The following is a 17,988-nucleotide window of genomic DNA, read 5'->3' on the forward strand; positions in this document are numbered from 1 at the left end:
CTGGTTAATTCTCTCTGGTCTTTCAAAATCTGCATTGGCCACTGGTTATTTACTAGAGCACGAATTCAGTTATAGTTAAGATGGAGACTGCATAGAGCTTTGCCTCTTCTTCACCTTACACAAATGCCCTATTCCACCATGATCTCATGCAAGCCCTCAGCAATCCAGTGCACAAATGAAGAAACTGTTGAATGAAGAACGATCCACAAGGTAGGTGTTCCTGGGCAAAGACAGACACATTTACAATGCAGTACAGTCTCCCTCCTTGAAGGGGCACATCGCAACTGGTCAAGTTACATATGCCATTCAGGGGTATTCAGATTCTTGAGCCAACTCTAATGTTCTCATTCACAAATGCTATCTGTGACCTCCAGTTTCCTAGGATTCTTCTCCATAATGGCTGGTATCTACTACTCGCACTTCTATCTCTAATTAGCCTTATTCTAGCAAGATTATATACATGAGAGAATTATATACATTGCACATAGAAATACAGCACACTTACAGGCAAAGCCTGCAGTGCTTTGGAAATCCCAAACAGTAGGGACTATTGTATAGTATCTTCTAAACAACGTAAGCACTAAAGGTACATCAAACCCGTCTTTCAGTTTCCACATTTACTTCCTGTAATATTCAAATCACAGTCACCGTCCTATCTTTCCAGGCATCTCATGGGTTACGCCTAGTATATATTTAAACACCATTTAAAGTGCATCCCAAATAACTTTTATGCGAAATAAATGGTGTGCTAAGGACAGTTTGCATGTGCCTTCTCTCCAACAGTACAAAGTATATTCCTTTAATCATACAGACTCCAAACTAAATACATGATCAGTATTACCATAATGAGGTACTCCATAACTGCATTAAAAACAAAACATACACTGACCTAAACAAGTGTCAGCCAGGACAGTCTCAAACCAGAAGAAATACACTTTTTTAAGCTGAAAATGAAGCATTCCAAACACAGTTTACTACTGTCCCGCATATGAACCAGATTTTTTTTTTACTGCTCTTGACAGTCAACAAAATCATTGCTGAAATAAGGATGCCTTAAACCATAAATGCACCTCTAGCTCTTGATCAAACATAATGGGATTAGGCCCACCATAAGAAGGAGCAAACTCCTCTGAATTCCTGTTCTTACAGTGCCAGTTCTGTCCACCTAATCCCCAATTCTCCCTGTATCAACCAGAATGGTGGCAAGTTTCCACCGTTAATCTTTCCACGTTCAGCATAGCCATGTGCATGAAGCGAACACACCTGAATTGCATGCAGATAATTTCTAAGAGATAACACAATGCTCCAGGGGAAAGATGTTGCACTAGTACAAACTGTAACTTGTCACTGCACTTGGATTTCAAAGGCTTGAATGTTATAAAAAGACAAGACTCCAAGAAGAGGGACATACCCTGGAGCAACCACAAATGCATTACATTTTCTCAGTGGCTAAAGAGAAGTAATAATGGTACTTCTTGATATACAGCATGGGTGAGACTGACATTAGAATACTGAATAGTTCTGTGTTAAATAGAAAGAATGAGAAGCTTATGGACAATGCAAAAATTTTACAGGTGAAGGTAAAAAACAGGTATTGAGAGACTCATCCTTTAGTTGAAAGCAAGGACAAAGAGGTGATGATTACAATGTATGTTTTAAAAATGAAAATACCAGGTGCAAAAGGCATTTTTAAATAAAAGGAAACAATATAATTAAAAACAGAAGCAAGGAATTAAAGCAGGTAAAATTAAATTAGGCAGACGAAAATAAATTTAACCATGTGACTGATTATTCTATCATCTAAAAAAAAAAACCCAAAACCATCAGGCTATGAGAAACAAAGGTTTTTACTGAAATAACTGCAAAAATTCTACGGTAAATACTGTCCAGGAGACCTGACCAGATTAATAACCTCTCTGGTTTATAAAGCAGAACACCTAAGAACCTCAAAGTCTCTTTAAGACGATTTACAGTGATGGGGAGATACACTGATTCTTGTTGAATCCAAAGTTCACAGTTTCTTGGATTTAGCAAAAACACAGTTTATAAAGCCTTTTAAAAAGTAATAAACAAAGCTCCTTTAGGATCAAACGTAAAAATTAATTTATTTGCTTAAGTAGTGAACTACTTATGTAAATGATGGGTTTACAAGATAAAACTCAAGAAGAGATACTGTATCCTGGTTAGCAACAAGCATTCTGATGGGCATCAAAAAGAAGACATAGAAAAGAATCAATCATTTCCTTAACGTAGCTTCTAGTTTCTTAAGTTACTTAACTAAACCAACTTTTTGAAGAATAGGAGGCTACTGGCTTGGCCTTAATGTGCTTGTGATGTGAGCTTATACCACTTGATCTAGGTTGAACCATAGCTGGCTCACCAAAACATATTAAACCTGGTCCTAAGGATTCTGTGTAAAGGCAATATTCACAAAATTTAAATTAATAATACTATCCTTCCAAGATTTCCCTTTGTACATTGGTGTGGCAAGAGAGTGACTCAGAGGAACTTAAATCAGGCATTCTCAATTGCCCTCATGATGACCATTTGTACCTCCCTCCTGGCTACTAAGGCAACCCAAGAATATAGAGCCAAGCCAAAGTCAGTTTTTGAAAAACACAATTTTGTGTCATCCTTCAAGAACCATAAAAGAAAAACTTGTGCCCTTGTAAAGATAAGTTTGTAGACAAAATAACTTACCCTTGATCTCCTGTCTAAGCAGTCACAAATAAAGATTTCAGAAAGCAAAAACCCACAGCTCTTAAATAAAAGACAGGCAGCCTCGTTGTATATGTAAATTCTTATATAGAAAACATCCAGGGTTACACAATAACCAGTTGCTGGTGATTTCTGCACAAATACAGCTCACACCGGAGTTTATAACACCGTACTTGCAGTGTCCTTTGATCAATATTTCTACTTTCATAGACTTTTCAATAATACAGGGTTTAGCAAGTTCTGTTTTTTGTGTTCATCAATGAATCAAAATACAAATACATTGGTACTGTGTCCCAATTTGAAAAAGTCCCTTTTTCAAACGAAAAATGAGGTAAAAAAGTTTCTTAAAAATACAACATAAAATAAATCAAAGAAACAGTCGTCCTCTTCCACGTTTGCTCTTGAGATGGCTAGCAGAACGCCTAAGAGTTTTCCTCTCTTGACGATGTCGTTTCTCAGCTTCCTGCTGTTTCTTTTGCTGCTCTGACTGGAATATGGAAACAAAAAAATAGACTCAGGTTCTTGTAAACTTACATATCACTTCATTCTTCAATTATCTATATATCAAGTCAGAATTCCATTAGGGAAATCTGGAAATGTTACTGTAAATGGTCCCATGCTACCTTGTCTTATACCACACCTGTTGATTCTGGGTATCCCCTAGGCATTATCATTTCAAGTAGTTCAGAAAAAACATTTAAGACAAAGATATTGAAAAACCAGTGAATAAAATCAGGTATTTCAGATGAAAACCAATGTCTAGCAACAGACTGTAACATTACACTCCAGAATTTATCTTTTAATGCCCTTAAGAAGGTAGAGCACAATTTGAGGCTCTTTAGTATCTACTTTGGTTAACTAGTATTACCACATTTAGCATTTGCAGAAAAACATTTTAAAAAGACAGAACAATTAATTAAATTTGTTGAAACATACAGGTCTTCTAAAAAGTGTTCTTAGAGGTTCTTGAAAGCGTTTGATATGCTGTATGCAATTCTAGAAAGGCTTTCCACATGACAATAATTTAAAAACTCTGCTCCTGTGGCACATGCTCTATAAATGTTTTTCCTCTTCATCAAAAACATGCTGAAAGGGTTTCATTTAATACCACATAGATGAGATGGCTCCTACAGCCATAAACTACTATTTTTTTTGGAAGACTAAGGCTTGTCTTCAAACTAAGCATAATCTGGAACTAGCAGACTTTAACTACCCAAGCTCAGGCAACAGTCCATACTATAAAATACTCCAGCAACTAGAGCAATTTCAATGACAGCACAGGATAAGTGCATTATCAGTGTGACAGAATTACTGGATATGCAGCTGTATTCCCACTGCATCTAATTCTGTAATCAGCAGCATTCATACACCAGTCCATCTCTTCCTGAATCTCCCATTGAAGTACCATTTGAACTTGAGCTTGAGATTTGCATGCGTAGACAACATTGTGGCTGAGGTGAGATATGAACCAATTTACCAAATGTAGCAATAAGCCCGTATCAGTATCATGGTAATAAAAACTAGTGGTTTTTAGACATTGAAATTTATTGACTCCTGTTTCCACTGCAAGTAGGGAAACAAGAAACCCACTATGTGAACAAGTAAGTAGTTCCTCTCTGTCTCCAGACTTCGTCTGAAACAGTGCTGAGAAATCTTACGTAATACAATGTTGACTGCTACTGCTAGTATACTGAAATAACTACTTAGGTATTTTAGAAACCCTGCTATTTTCTTATATCTATTTGTTATGATAAAGCATGCTGAAATTGAAAAACAGGATGCCACACTGTAGGAACCATACTAAAATCCCCTGAAACTAAACTGTGAAATATCAATGACAAGCAGTTTCATCACTGGATCTGTCAGTGGTTGCTGGGCATTTGGGAGGCTGCTAACATACCACAACTGTAGCAGCCAAGTTCAGTCTCAATTTCACTGTGTATCAGGTTGAGTGATACCAACCCCATGGAAGCACAATTCTCTCCCTGACTAAATCTTTCTACCTACTCCTAAATACACCTGCACTTTAAGGAAAGAGCATCACAAACCAGAAATTGATGATCAGAGTAACAATAAAAATCACTGTTCTTGGCTTGCCAACTTCATCTCTTCATCCTCTGAAAAGGAGTGTCAAGACACAGCATACTGCATAACATGACTTCTTCCTAGCTCTCCCTGCTCCATTCCCTGGGACTTCAGAATACATACACAGGGTCTGTTTATTTGAGAGAAGACTTGTAAGTCTTATTTCACTATTCTGTTGATAGGAGAAAGGTTCTCCACTGTAGGTGCATTATTTTTCTTTTAATTAGACATTAAAAAATCTTATTAATGCAAATGAGCACCATGTATGTATTTCAATAAAGCAACATCAGTTAACAATCAGAAAAAAATTCCATATACGTTAGCAGCAACATAATTAATAAAAACTCAAAGCTATAGCATATCTGATGGAATCAAGTAAAAATGGCATTCTGAGCCACTGCTGTATCTGTCTTCTTCCACCTTACCCCAAATCTTCGCAAAACTGTTAGCAAAAGTTCATTGTTCACCACCAATTGCAAGAAACCTTGTGGCTTTGCATTTTCTAAGTTAAAACTACTATAAAAAAGACTGTGCATTTGAAGCCCTGCAAAGCCCATTTAATTAGCTGCAAGACACTAACATATCAGTTACAGCAGTTGGTAAAATTCCCAGAATGGTTATCCCACACAGCACTGCAGAGGAATCTGTGACTTACTCCACAGTCAACACATTTTAAATTCCAGCAATACAGGAATCAAAAACAGATGAAAAAGGACATCTGCAAACAGACAATAATCAGGTAAAGCAAGTAAGGTAGAAATAGTCCAATAAATTTCGTTATTTAAAATTTTTTTTTCAGGCATACCCAATGTGACAACCAAATAACTATTTAGCCGTTCTTGTAATAGCAGTTTTACCAGTGACAATGATATTAGACCACTGGTAAGGAGAAATGTATTATAGTGAAGATGCTTACCTGAGGAAAACCAGTTTTAACTGAAGTACATTTTATCAGCTCAAGCATCAATTAATATGGGTCTTCAGCTTTAATAATGTGCCCTTTCCTCAGTTCTAAAGCAATTTTCTAGCAAAAAATCCCTAAGTGTTCTACAGCAGTAGCAGATGCACACATGCATTTAACTCTGCCCACACTATAAAGTAATCACTTGTCTGCAATCTACACAATTCCTTAGGATGGGAAATAAAAACCCTTTGGGAAAGGTAAACAGGCAGCAGTCAACTACACACTTCAAATGGAATTTGGCAAGTAGAACAGGATCAGAGCTCATTCTTGTGACCTGTGTTACTCAAGTTCAATGACAAAAGTGGTTAAGAGCTCTGGTTTTTTTCATGCTGAGACCTAGCAACATTATCAACCAGAGAAAGCCTGTCACCTACAGCATCCTGATTGCATTTGGACCTGCAGACCGAGATCTGATCAGTCCTGGCACAGGAGTCAGGTAAGGTCACAAGCTTCTGCAAATAAACTATTAAAAGATGGAAGCCAGTATTTTCCACCGGAACGCAAGATTATATGAGTATTGCCTGAGTTATAAGGGTATAAACACACAGAGTACTACCGGAGGCTTTCATTCTCTTGGCAAGAAGCAGAAGAGTTGGCAGCTTATAAAGAAATGAAGAGGGACATTTGTTTGACGGTTTTAAAGTTCCTGTTCTTTCATGCAAAAACTAAAGTTACTTGTGTATTATCTTAAAAAATTATATATATAGCTCACCTTCTTTAATTTGAATGTTGCCTGTTTGCTGCCTACTGTGGTATCAGACACATTGAGCGTGCCAAGTTTTTCTTCAAGCTTTAAACGATCTCCAAGAGTTTTCCTGCAGAGAATAATTAACATTAGTCCCTATTCTTGCCACCTTTTTACTATAATAAAGGCTGATAATACAGTCAAAACTAATCTCAATTTCTCTGAACCTTGAAATGCCATAACTCTAAAAAATAAACATTCAGTAAACAGAAAAGAAATACAAGTTCAAATCATTCCCTCCAGATATTGCTTTCAGTAGAAACATTTTTAAAATTTATGTAAAGTTCATTGTTTTTTCTGCTAAAAAAGCAACAGGACTCTAGTTGAGAAAGAAACCCACCCTTCTATTGCTATAGTTTTCTATGAAATGTTAGAAAAAGTCAGGAATATTCAGCTGCAGTAATAGATACATACACAAATAAAAAAAAATAAGGCTAGATATATCCAGTTTTCTTGAAATCTTATAATTTCTGAATTGGAAACACTTTTGAGGGAAGGAAATCATCTTGACTATACATCAGAATTAATTCATTACCAAATGAATCACTTCACTGATAGAGACAAACTACTTAGTCCAAATACAAATGACTGTTCGGAGACTGTGCTCATAATAGTCTAATGCAAATAATTTTCTAAAGAGAAGAACAATGCAAGCAAGTGAATGTGATAAATAAGACAGACCCTGACCCCAGAGAGGACGTCCACATGAGCATACGCCTTCAAGCGCATGGTGCTTGTCAGTTAGTTTCTATAAGCAAGCTGGTATAGAGCCTCTCCCTTGGGCAGCCTCCCTAAAGGCATCTGAGTGTCCTAGTATGGCTCATCCTTCTTCTGCAACGTGGGCCCTACGAGTAGGTAGTGCCACCTGAGAATACGACACGGCTTGTATGATCAGACAAACTCATTCTGCAATGTGCTTAGAAAACATTCGCCTAACAGTAAGTGAAGTTAGTTTCTGTAATTTAAGATACTGCCCTATTAGATCTCTCTGAAGAGGTCTAAGAGACATGTTTTGTACAAGTTTTAAAGTGGAAGATAATTCATCATAAAAATACAGATAATCAGCAGCCACCAAAGTCAATGGCGTTTCTATGGACGAAGGGCTCATAGGTTGTGGCCTGTGCATGAAGTCTCTGAAGTCCGCTGAATTTTGGTTAATGAACCATTTTATGTAACAAAGACTTTTCAGATTAACAATGAAAAATTACTGTCAAGAATTACTTTATTTCTCATGACTAGGTACTTTGATTGTATTTTTTCTGTAGTATATTTTTCATTGAGTACATGTAAAAACTTGTTCCATCTGTGTGAATCGGGAAGACAAGCTAAGCCTTAGAGCTAACTATGGCAGCAGATCAGTCACCAACATTGTGGTGGGATTTCTACATTCAAGTGAAGTCCCATTTTTCTCCCCTTTGAAAGTGAACTGGAGAAATATGGCTACTACCCAGCAATTATTTAGCATGACTGCCAAGATACTGCTTCTGTCAGGAGAAAAATTAAAATGAGGAGATATTAGCAAAACGCTGTGGGGTTGCAATTTTACTGAATAATTGCAGGTATGGTTATATTATCTGAAAATGTGCAGACCTCAAATGATAGTGAATTGCACACACTGATACACAAATACTTAAAACAGCTGGGTTGTTTCGTTTTTTTAAAAATCATCCTTAACAGATGGATTGAAGGGATACATTAACAGTGTTATTAAAAGCAACTTCCCCTGCCCTACAGTAAAAAAACAAACAAACAAAATTGCCCAGGCACTTCTTTTTTTCCTCATTATAAAGAGAGCACTTTTTCAGGACTTTTCCTGCTGTTTTTACTTTAGCAATGCCTAGGAATGTCAGCTGTGCTTTTGTTGACTTTCTTGGCCACCTCTGAAGACATATACGTTGACTGTCATACTTTATGAAGTATGACTACTGTAGTAGTCATTTTGACATGCTCTAACTTCAATAACAAACCTTTTAAAGGGACATCAAGAAAATCAAAAGAGCTCTTAGCACACTGATAAAAACCTTTTCCTCTTATGGATTCCTTTTAAGTTACTATGTAAGGAACTTATGCAGTAAGTAAACAAAGCCAAGTTTTGCAGGTTTTCATGTGTAAGCGTAAGAGTGCAAAAGGGGGAAATGAAATGTAGATGGATTTGAGGCAAGGTGGTTTTTGGTGTTTTTTTTTTTTGTTTGTTTGGTTTTTTTTGGTTTTTTTTGGTTTTGTTTGGGTTTTTTTGGTTTTGTTTGGGGTTTTTTTTGGGGTTTTTTTGGTTTTTTTTTTTTTACAACCATGAGTAAATTTTGCAGTTTTCCTGCGCAAAGAAATGCGTAGACTGTTGGTCTATGAAGAAATTTATAGTACACACCACTGCTTTAGAAGTTGGGCTTGGAGCCGTGCTGAGTCAGTAACATGTCGAAAGAAACACCCAGTTTTATGTAAGTCATAAACTGTTTCCTCAGGTAGAACATTATACGATTAGAGAAAGAAAGAACACCTAGCCATTAAGTGCATAGTGAAGGTATTAAGGTAGTTAATTATATTGGTCACAGACCATCATTCCATAACTTGGATAAATCAAATCAAAGACGAACATGCCAGCCTCACCAGATGGTACATGCCACTACAGTCTTTCCAATTTTCAGTACGTTACTTGAATTAATTATTTTTATGCTGACTACTTATCACTGAATAAGGCCAGCAGAAAACATATTTAGGTATTTTCTTCATTAAATTCTAATATGTAAAAATGCTTATTAACCAAACAAGTTAGCTCACAACACAGACTAAGTCATTATGATTACAGAATAGTATCAGCTATACGTTGTAAGAAACAGATACCAGCTGTTAATTTTTAAATTTCTTCTAAGAATTGAGCAGTATTAAACTCCATCCTAAGAACAATGCTTGGATGAGCACAAATGGGATCAGTGAGTATACAGCTAATTGCTTAGACAAAAATAAAAAAAATCATGGAAATACAATTCAATGACAGCAACTCAGAAAAACATAAAGGATATAATGCTGTCACAACCACTTTTATGTCATCCTTTTATATTCTCAATTTTCTCTTTTTTTTTTTTAAACATTTTACATTACATCCCATCTATACCCTCTGTGCGGTAGGTGCATCTAACCTAAGCCACCCTAATTATGCATCACACCTTGCAAAACATTCTGCAGAGAATTAGCAGTGAATCTTAAGACAGATTTTCTTTTCCCTGATAGCAGTCTTTTGAAAGTCTTTCCTTGGTTTACGTCATCACTGATATTCCTCCATCCACTGGACAGGTCTGTGGTACTCACTTTCACTTTTCCCGAGCTGAAGCAATCATTTTTCTCCCTCTATACACCAGATGAAAGAAGTCACTTTGTCCTGTGTCACACTGTATTCATTTTTTCTAAATGTTTCTCCTCCTTACATCTGTCTTGGCTTATTTACTTAACTTTCAGTATCCTTGTTCACATTTAAGCCTTCCATGTTTTGAACAAAATGAAATCTTAATACTCCAAATTGAGTGTCCCTGAGAATTTCTTTTAGAGGTCAGCAGCTGCATGTGTATAAAAGAACAGTATGTGAGTAGGCTGCAGCCATACTGCCTTTTAGGGAAGTATTTCAATGGCAATGAGAATACAGTGCCATTTGACCAGTGTCTCAGGCTCCTTTCAAGTCCCTTGCTAACATGACTATAAAACCAAGGACAATGTAAAAAATATCCTTAACCTACAATACTCTTGTCAGAGTGTCCAGAGTGGATTTTCTCCTGACAAAGAAGAAAAACTGACAAAAGTCAAAAAGTTGCTTCATCTTCTGGAAGAAAGAAGGAAAAATAATCAGAAGAAAGTTGATCGGGAAATCTAAGAAAGCTGGAGTCCAGAATGAGTGGGTATATTCGATATAAAGAACAAAAAAATCCCCATGTGAAAACACTTGCTGATAAAAACCAGCTAAGTAAAACATGGGAATCAGTTCTGCAGAACTACTATAAATCCCAATTTATAAAAACTACTATTTCTATTTAAAGAGGTTGCACAGGTGCAACATAGACTACTAGACTACTGTAGAAACAGTCTCAGTAATACTTAAAGACCATTTTACATGGTAATTCCAGTTAAAAACTTGCACACTTAAGGGACAGGCTGGATTTTTATCAACTGTTTCTTTACATATCTCTACATAAAGTTTCCATTATGAAACAACTAGGTTGTAGAGTTAGTCATTAGTGACATAAAGAAACAGCCCCATTATATATATAATTCACTTGCTTTTCTTCGACTGTATCATTTTGTTCTAAGTAAAAACATAATGGCTATTACGAGATCCATCTAGCCCAGCAACTTGTTTCCAACATTAGTCAAAATTCTGCCTTGCATCCAGTGTGCTGCAAGAACTTTGAAGCTATTGTGTTTCAAGGTTTTATATTAAGTGTCTGCACTCCAAATAATAAAAGGCTATTAAATCTCATCTTCTGAAGGGCTCAACTCACTTCTGAAAAAAAAAAGTCAATGAGATTTGAAGGCATTAAGCACCTCAAAGCCAAGTCCTTTAGTTTGATGTGCTCTTTATACAGTACCAAATTACTTCAGTTGGTCATCAATTTAAGGAAATCCAAATTTAAAAAAAAAAGTTTGATTTTTTTGTATTGCAAAAAGAAAAACAGAAATACTGAGATCTGACAATATAAGGACAGCATAGTTTTTGAAAGTTTCTGGATGCCATAAAACTACCCAGACAAACAATTTTTCTTTTACCACCTTGATCCTACCCCCAAAACAGTAGACTAGTCATGCAGTATTCAGCATGCTTTTAGAGGGTCAGATGAAAAACATCCAGACTGTCAATCTCATACTGATACTGGTGGAGAAATATAACCAGTCTCAAAGACATCAGCATTGTTATTTGTGAGAGCACCAGTTCACCAATAATGAGTAATGGATCCCCAAATCTGGCTCAGAATATTAATCTCTTACTCATCTCATTTGTGTTGTCTCTCTGCCATACTTTAAACACTGTATTTGTTTAACTACAAAACAAAGCTTTCAACAACTATGTCGCTTTAAGTTATATCCCTGAATCGCCAGATGTGGCTTTACTAGCAAGTGCTTCCAAGCCAAAATGCCACTGGCCTGCACTGTAGAGAAATACTTGAGAATCGTCCACCCCCAGCTGTTAAAATAGGAACATTAGTCTTACTTCATTAATTTCTGTTTTTTGGCCGAGTCTTTGAAGCTTCTGAATTCCTCTCCCTCTTTAATCTCAAAAAACTGAGGTTTCAGTAATGTTTGCTGATCCTCCTTGAACCTTTCCTGCCGCTTTACTTTTTCCTCTTGGCGTAGAAGCTTGCGCTGTTTCCTGACCTCTTCAACCCAGCCTTTTTCATCATCTGAACTCTCAGAACTTTCTGCATCACTTGCTTTTCCTTCTGGTTCTTCCTCCTCTTCCTGCAGACAAAAATAGTATAAAATAAGAAATCACCAATTAATTTTCTTTTCAAAACATTCCTGCAATTAGAGTACGTGACAGTTTTTACATAGATACAGTTGAAGAGAACTAAAATTTGAAAAAAAGCAGTAACAGCAAATGAAGCAGAAGATACATTATAAAATTGTTTCCACCTACCTATTTTGTTTTTCAAACCTATATTCACGTAGGCACAATATTGTTCACATGTAAAAACTAGGATAACATTACAAATTACACTTAATTACTGTAGCTGATAAGACATTCTTGCGTTGCCTCCATCTTTCCTTCTTTCTAGGGTGAAAAATCTGAATGCTTGAAACAAAGGAAAAAAATAAAACCAAACCCACTATGGATTTTTCGTAATCCAAATGGAAAATATTTTACCTGTTCTTGTGCTTCCAGTTCCTCTAATATCTTTAGTTTCCTCTTTCTCTTCTCACTTATTTTAGAAACAAGTGGGTTAAGTAGCCTAAATTCCTCACTCTGCTCATCCACCTGGAAATCTGGATTCTCAAACATGACCTTAAAACGATCATCTTTGAGAAGGCTAGGCAGATTCTGGAAAAGAAGCAAAGCATGTATGAGTTATAAATTCTGAGAGAGACATGGGTAAAGTAAGTAACAACTTTTTAATTAAACAAAACTTAAAACCAGCATGTGAAATGCCAGTTGCTTTATCCTTCCAGGTCATATAAAAATCAAGATTTATGCTTATTATATTTTATTACTTTCACAAAGATCAAATAAATATCATTCTAAGCTACATGTAAGCAAGGCAGGGTTTTTTTTATGCACACTATAGACACCTTAAATACACAATTACTAATATTTTTGAATTAGTGTTTCTCATACGTTCAGCCAGCTTGTCTGGAGACATGTTGCTATCTATCGACTAATCAGCAGTACCTCCAAGGCAAATACCCTGCCTGACGGGGATGATTCTACAACATGTACAATAAATTATCAGGGTAAACATGTCTTTATGAAATGCTACTACTGTTTTACTGTAAATACGTAAGAGTGTTTCTATACATCTTGTAACATTCTTTCTTCACTGCCCTCGCATACAGAATGAAAAAGGCAGTTTCATTCATGTCAAACTAAAATGAATTCAGTGTAAATTATGCTACTGTTGAATTAGTAACAGTTCAAGGTACAATTTCAGCTCGTGTGAATACCTGTTGTCATCATTTTAAAATCACTGAATACAAGCTTTTTATTATAAAAAGCTGGTATTTCAACATTGCCAAACTTATACCAGCACATTCATCCCACCCCATCATTAAATTTTCATTGTTACCTGAGAAGTGGGGGGCGGGGGAAGGAGATACAGGAAACAAAAAGTGTAAATTTCAAACACAGGAACTGTTGCAAATGTGTGACTTGCAGTCACACAGCCAAAAATTAAATCCCAAAGCCTAAAATAAATTGCTTTTCATAAGACTCTAATACCAGTTCAGGAAAATAACCAGGATATGCGTTTTTATGTATACCCTTTTTTAGTCCACTTAATAACACAATCTACATGTACTCCTAGATAAATCAGCCCCCATTTTTTGAACTGATATTTCCATCTTAACACTGGCTGAGGCAGTCTGAATTTAAGGTTTTACCACCACCTACTTTTTCAGTAGTTCATGCTTCCTACTAACTGTACACACAGGATTTCATTAGATGCCACATAAAGCTAATGCATGCCTTTCATGAATGCAGGATTCAGGAATATATCCTATGAGAATGAGCACCTATGAAGTGCTACCTATAGAAAGCCCCTTCCCCCACCAGATATTAAACGTTAACTCATTTTTCCCTTTACAGTTCACTTAAGATAAAAATTGGATTATTTTCAACATCAGGAAGAATTCCTGTTGCATAAGAATGAACCATTTTGGTTATTTTATAAAATGTAGTTACCTGTGTACGCAAAGAAAAGCAATTGTATCTTCAGTTTTACAGATAACATCTATCTTGTCATGGTCCCCACCAAAATACCAACAAATGCAACAACAGGTCTTTTTAGAACAACTTTGGTATTGACTCTGCATTTAGCTAGCTTCTGGGATCCTATGAAGCCCATATCATCTTCACAGTGAGTATTTAATCATTTTAAGCTTTATGTTACTACATGGCCTTTTGGGTGCTGCAGCTACAGTGAAGTCCACCTTAAAGCCAACTTAAAGCCAGAATAAGTTATTTATGAGAAACAGAAACAATGGAATTTTTAATCTGTTTGGCCAGTTAAAAAAAAAAAAAAAAAAAAAAACAAGAAAAAAAATCAATACTGTAAGCATTACTATTTCTGTGCTCCCAGTTAGAGAAGTTTCCAAAACAAAGCTCACCTTCTGTTTCCTTTTTCTAGTAACCAGTTGCTCTTCCCCTTCTTCTTCAATCAGTTTGAGTGCAAGCTCTTTATTGACTTTTGGAAGTTTCTAAAGAGAGGAAAGCAATTAATCAGTAAATTATTCTTTTACACATGCAAAAAACCTACACACTTTACATTCGTAGGTGTGAAGAGAGAATTCTTATTCATTCTTCTAACTCCTGCTGAAAAGTTCCTTGACTGGTTCCAAATATTTCTAGGTACTAGTAAAGCAATAGCACTTGGAGAAAATTTAAGCAGAACTTCTGTACTGTTTTTTCCTTGTAATGCATCACCTTTAGTACTTTAAAAGCAATTATTTCTCCTTGTACGTTGAGCAAATTCAATCTAGAAAGCTATACTTATAAACACAATACTATTTTCATATATCTCTTTCCAGAGTATTATGTTTTAATGGCTTAAGTCATTTAGGTTAATGACAGAAGTAGAAACTACAAGTTTTACCAGTGGATTATCCGCTCAAGTGGCAAATGTGATGAAAGCTGTTCTTTTACAGTTTGGTATCAGTCTCTCTTATCTGTGGGAATCACACGCATGGGAATTATACAGTTCCATTTAAAAAGTTCTATAAATTACTTTGTGTCTCAGGATTTGATTCTGTTTGTCATCGAAGTCATTACATCTCTGAGATACACTTAAAAATATATTACTCTTTATGAATAGTTTTCCCAGAAGTATACTCATTGTTTAAAGGACTTACCTTTAGTTGAACTCTCTGTGCACGTGTTTCTTCTATCTTCTGCCTGATTTTCTCTCTTCTGTATTCTTCATAGGCAAAAGGGTTGGCCATCATTTTTGCCTTTGAACAGGCAAGAGGAAGTAAAAAGAAAATAACAGTCCGTTATTTGGAGGAAAAAAACCCAACCAAACCAAAAAAAACACCCACTCCCCCCCCAACAAAAACCCAACACACATATTGTTAAGACTAAAAATTGACAAGGATCAGCCTTATTTACCTTGTGATAAAGTCTTATGTCCATGAAAAAGCCATGCATATATGCTCTGAGCAATGATGATCCAATGAGATGAGCAAGGCCTGGGAAAAAAGTTACAGAGGATTTCAAAGAGCTTTCATATATAAAGAACTTCTATTCCAAGCTAGCCACTTCACTTACCCGATTCAAGACAAACAAGCACTGCCAACGCAACACATCAATCTAACAGTCACATCCATTACATCAAGACTAAGTAAAACTGAAATTAAAAAAAATCAGTTTGGCCAGCAAGAAATTTGAGCTTCTTCAGAGCAACAAAATCCATTTTTCTTGTCATAATACATGTTACTGCACACTTTTTAAAAATGCCCACATGCACTACACTCCATAAAAGTTTACAAAGAAAAATTTGAGAGGATTGTTTTGAAAGTCCATAGATGTTTGGCAATCACTTTTTTAGTGTGGTATAAAGATGTTTTTCATTAAAGAGTCTTGCCTTGGGTCACTATCTTTGAAGAATCACATGTTGAAAAAATACAGTACCACATTAGGTCATAAAACTGTCACCCTAGGCCCTAACCTAAGTAAGAATGAACATACTTAAGAGTTCTCTGATTTTCCTTCCATGTATTTTCACAAAATTCCAAGACTGAGAAAAGGAAAAGCTTTTTATACCAAAATATCTTCTACAGACCCCAAATCTTTAGAAATTAAGAATTAACAAACTTCTTCCAGAACTAAATGACAAAAAAGTGATAAACCACCGTGCATCTCAGAAAGCAAAGCTGTCTCCAAGAATTTTCTTAACTGTTTCCAGGAAACAATCTTCCTGCATATTCCAGAATGAGAGTACTCCAGCTAATGACTAGTAATACAAAGAAACCCTGACATATGAAATACGAAATATCCCTTAAGCTGGTTCTTCATTTGAAAGCTTGCATTCATGGGGAAATGAATTTGACTAAGGTATAGTGAATTTAAAGCAGAAGTAGTATTCCTAGTCAAGTCTCTGTGTAAGTACTACTACATTGCCTTATTCCCTTGCGACTGGGATAGGGGTCTGCAGGCTACATTCAGACCATCTACTCTAGAACACTAATGCTAAAAGACGCAGGTGCTTGGATGACCTTGTATGGCCTCCTGCCAGGCCAAACCCAACTCCCATATTCAGAGGTAAATTAAACAAACTGGAGCAAAACATTGCAACCAAACACCTAAGGGACAGAAAAAGGACTACCTACCTTTGGAAGAAGCACGCTTACCTTCTCTGATATATAATTTTCAGCATTCCAGTTCCCTGAAACTGTGTTTCTATTAGCCCTAGAATTACTTTTATTTTCTGGAAATTACTACGTTCAATTAGGGTAGCCTTTGGCAGATGAATCTTTTCCTAATTTTGCCGTGAGTTCCAACATACTATTTGAGCACCTCAAAAATAATTTGAAAACTACACCAACTCTCTTCCTATGCTTTCCACTTAGCATCTGAAAGCACACACAACAGATTCCTAGACATATTAAATCAGCAAATATCAATCATCATCTTGGGATAAAAATCTGAGAAACTGAAAAAAAGCAAATATATACTGTTGCACTAGTTGGGAACCAAAGAACATAAAGCCATCAGCAGTCTGGTATATCAATAACCAAGACATCACATTCAAATTATAAAACTTACATGCATAAATGATCAAAAACTGAATTAAGAAGTCAGCTAAAGAGGAGGTTCAACTGTTTTACCTAAATTTTCAAGGTCTTTTCTGGTAACGAATTTGTAATCATCATAAACCGTGGTCTCTGGATTCTCTTCCAGTTCTTCAGTCAAGTTGTCCAAGAAGGAACACCATTTTGGGGCAGGTCCTAAAACCTGTGGATATTATAGAAAGTTATAACATGTATTCTTACAGAAAAAAAAGACTACAGTTAGGCTTTTAGCTACTGTGCTGTAATGGAATAACAAATGAATCTCTCTGAAATCAAACAGACTTTAAGAGCAACAGCAGTTAGAGGACGCATTTAAACCTACTGCTTGCATTATCAATAAGGAGTACTATAGATTCTGTAAGCGTTATTTTAATTTAGCTCATTTATTTGAGACCAACAATCTAGAAGTTTCAAGTTTAACTGTTTCAAGTGGTCCCAGTCTGATCGATTAATTTATTAAAAGCTCAGAGCCAAACATTATAGATAAAATTATGAACTAATGGGACTAGACAGCAGCTAATCTGTAAAGCAATGTTGGATCTTGAACTCATTAGGTTCCCTACGCAATCATGCTAAATCCTATTCTGCCCTATTTATTTTAATTAAAACACCACAGGTATATTTCATGTATTTTTATTCAAGGACAAACTCAGATTGTATGAACAGATAATGGGAAATATTAAAAAACTTGCATATTTCCACCATGAGGCAAAGGACTTATTTGAACAATATTATGTTGCACTATCAATGTACTTTTCCATATAACCTTCCTGCAATTTCCCAAGTTAACTGTTAACTCCTTTCACTTTTCCCTCCCGCTGTTCTGATTGAAATTCCTCTCTACCCTGATGCATGCAGTGATACTCAACTGTTCCAGTATTCTTATTATTTCAGTAGGTGAATTAGCTGAATGGAAAAATCCAACACTGCATTTTTCTCTCTAGAGTAAATCAGCTGTCATTTTAGAACATAAAGTGGCCAGTTAACTCATAGAGTG

The 17,988-nt window shown here is 35.9% G+C and overlaps 1 protein-coding gene across 3 annotated transcripts in view; it reads right to left on the bottom strand.

The window, feature by feature from the left end:
* Positions 1–1,955: 1,955 nt before the first annotated feature.
* Positions 1,956–17,988, bottom strand: part of NOL10 (nucleolar protein 10) — a 53,341-nt gene continuing 37,308 nt past the window's right edge. For all 3 annotated transcript variants that reach the window (XM_059829396.1, XM_059829405.1, XM_059829389.1), the window contains 8 exons: positions 17,028–17,154; positions 15,310–15,389; positions 15,054–15,152; positions 14,313–14,402; positions 12,358–12,531; positions 11,704–11,951; positions 6,480–6,582; positions 1,956–3,205 (listed from right to left, as the gene is read on the bottom strand). In XM_059829396.1, coding sequence (XP_059685379.1) covers positions 3,086–3,205; positions 6,480–6,582; positions 11,704–11,951; positions 12,358–12,531; positions 14,313–14,402; positions 15,054–15,152; positions 15,310–15,389; positions 17,028–17,154 — 1,041 coding nt within the window. In that variant the 3' untranslated portion in view covers positions 1,956–3,085. The remainder of the gene's footprint in view (positions 3,206–6,479; positions 6,583–11,703; positions 11,952–12,357; positions 12,532–14,312; positions 14,403–15,053; positions 15,153–15,309; positions 15,390–17,027; positions 17,155–17,988) is intronic.

The sequence above is a fragment of the Gavia stellata genome, chromosome 2 (genome assembly GCF_030936135.1).
Source record: "Gavia stellata isolate bGavSte3 chromosome 2, bGavSte3.hap2, whole genome shotgun sequence".
Classification (NCBI taxonomy): domain Eukaryota; kingdom Metazoa; phylum Chordata; class Aves; order Gaviiformes; family Gaviidae; genus Gavia; species Gavia stellata.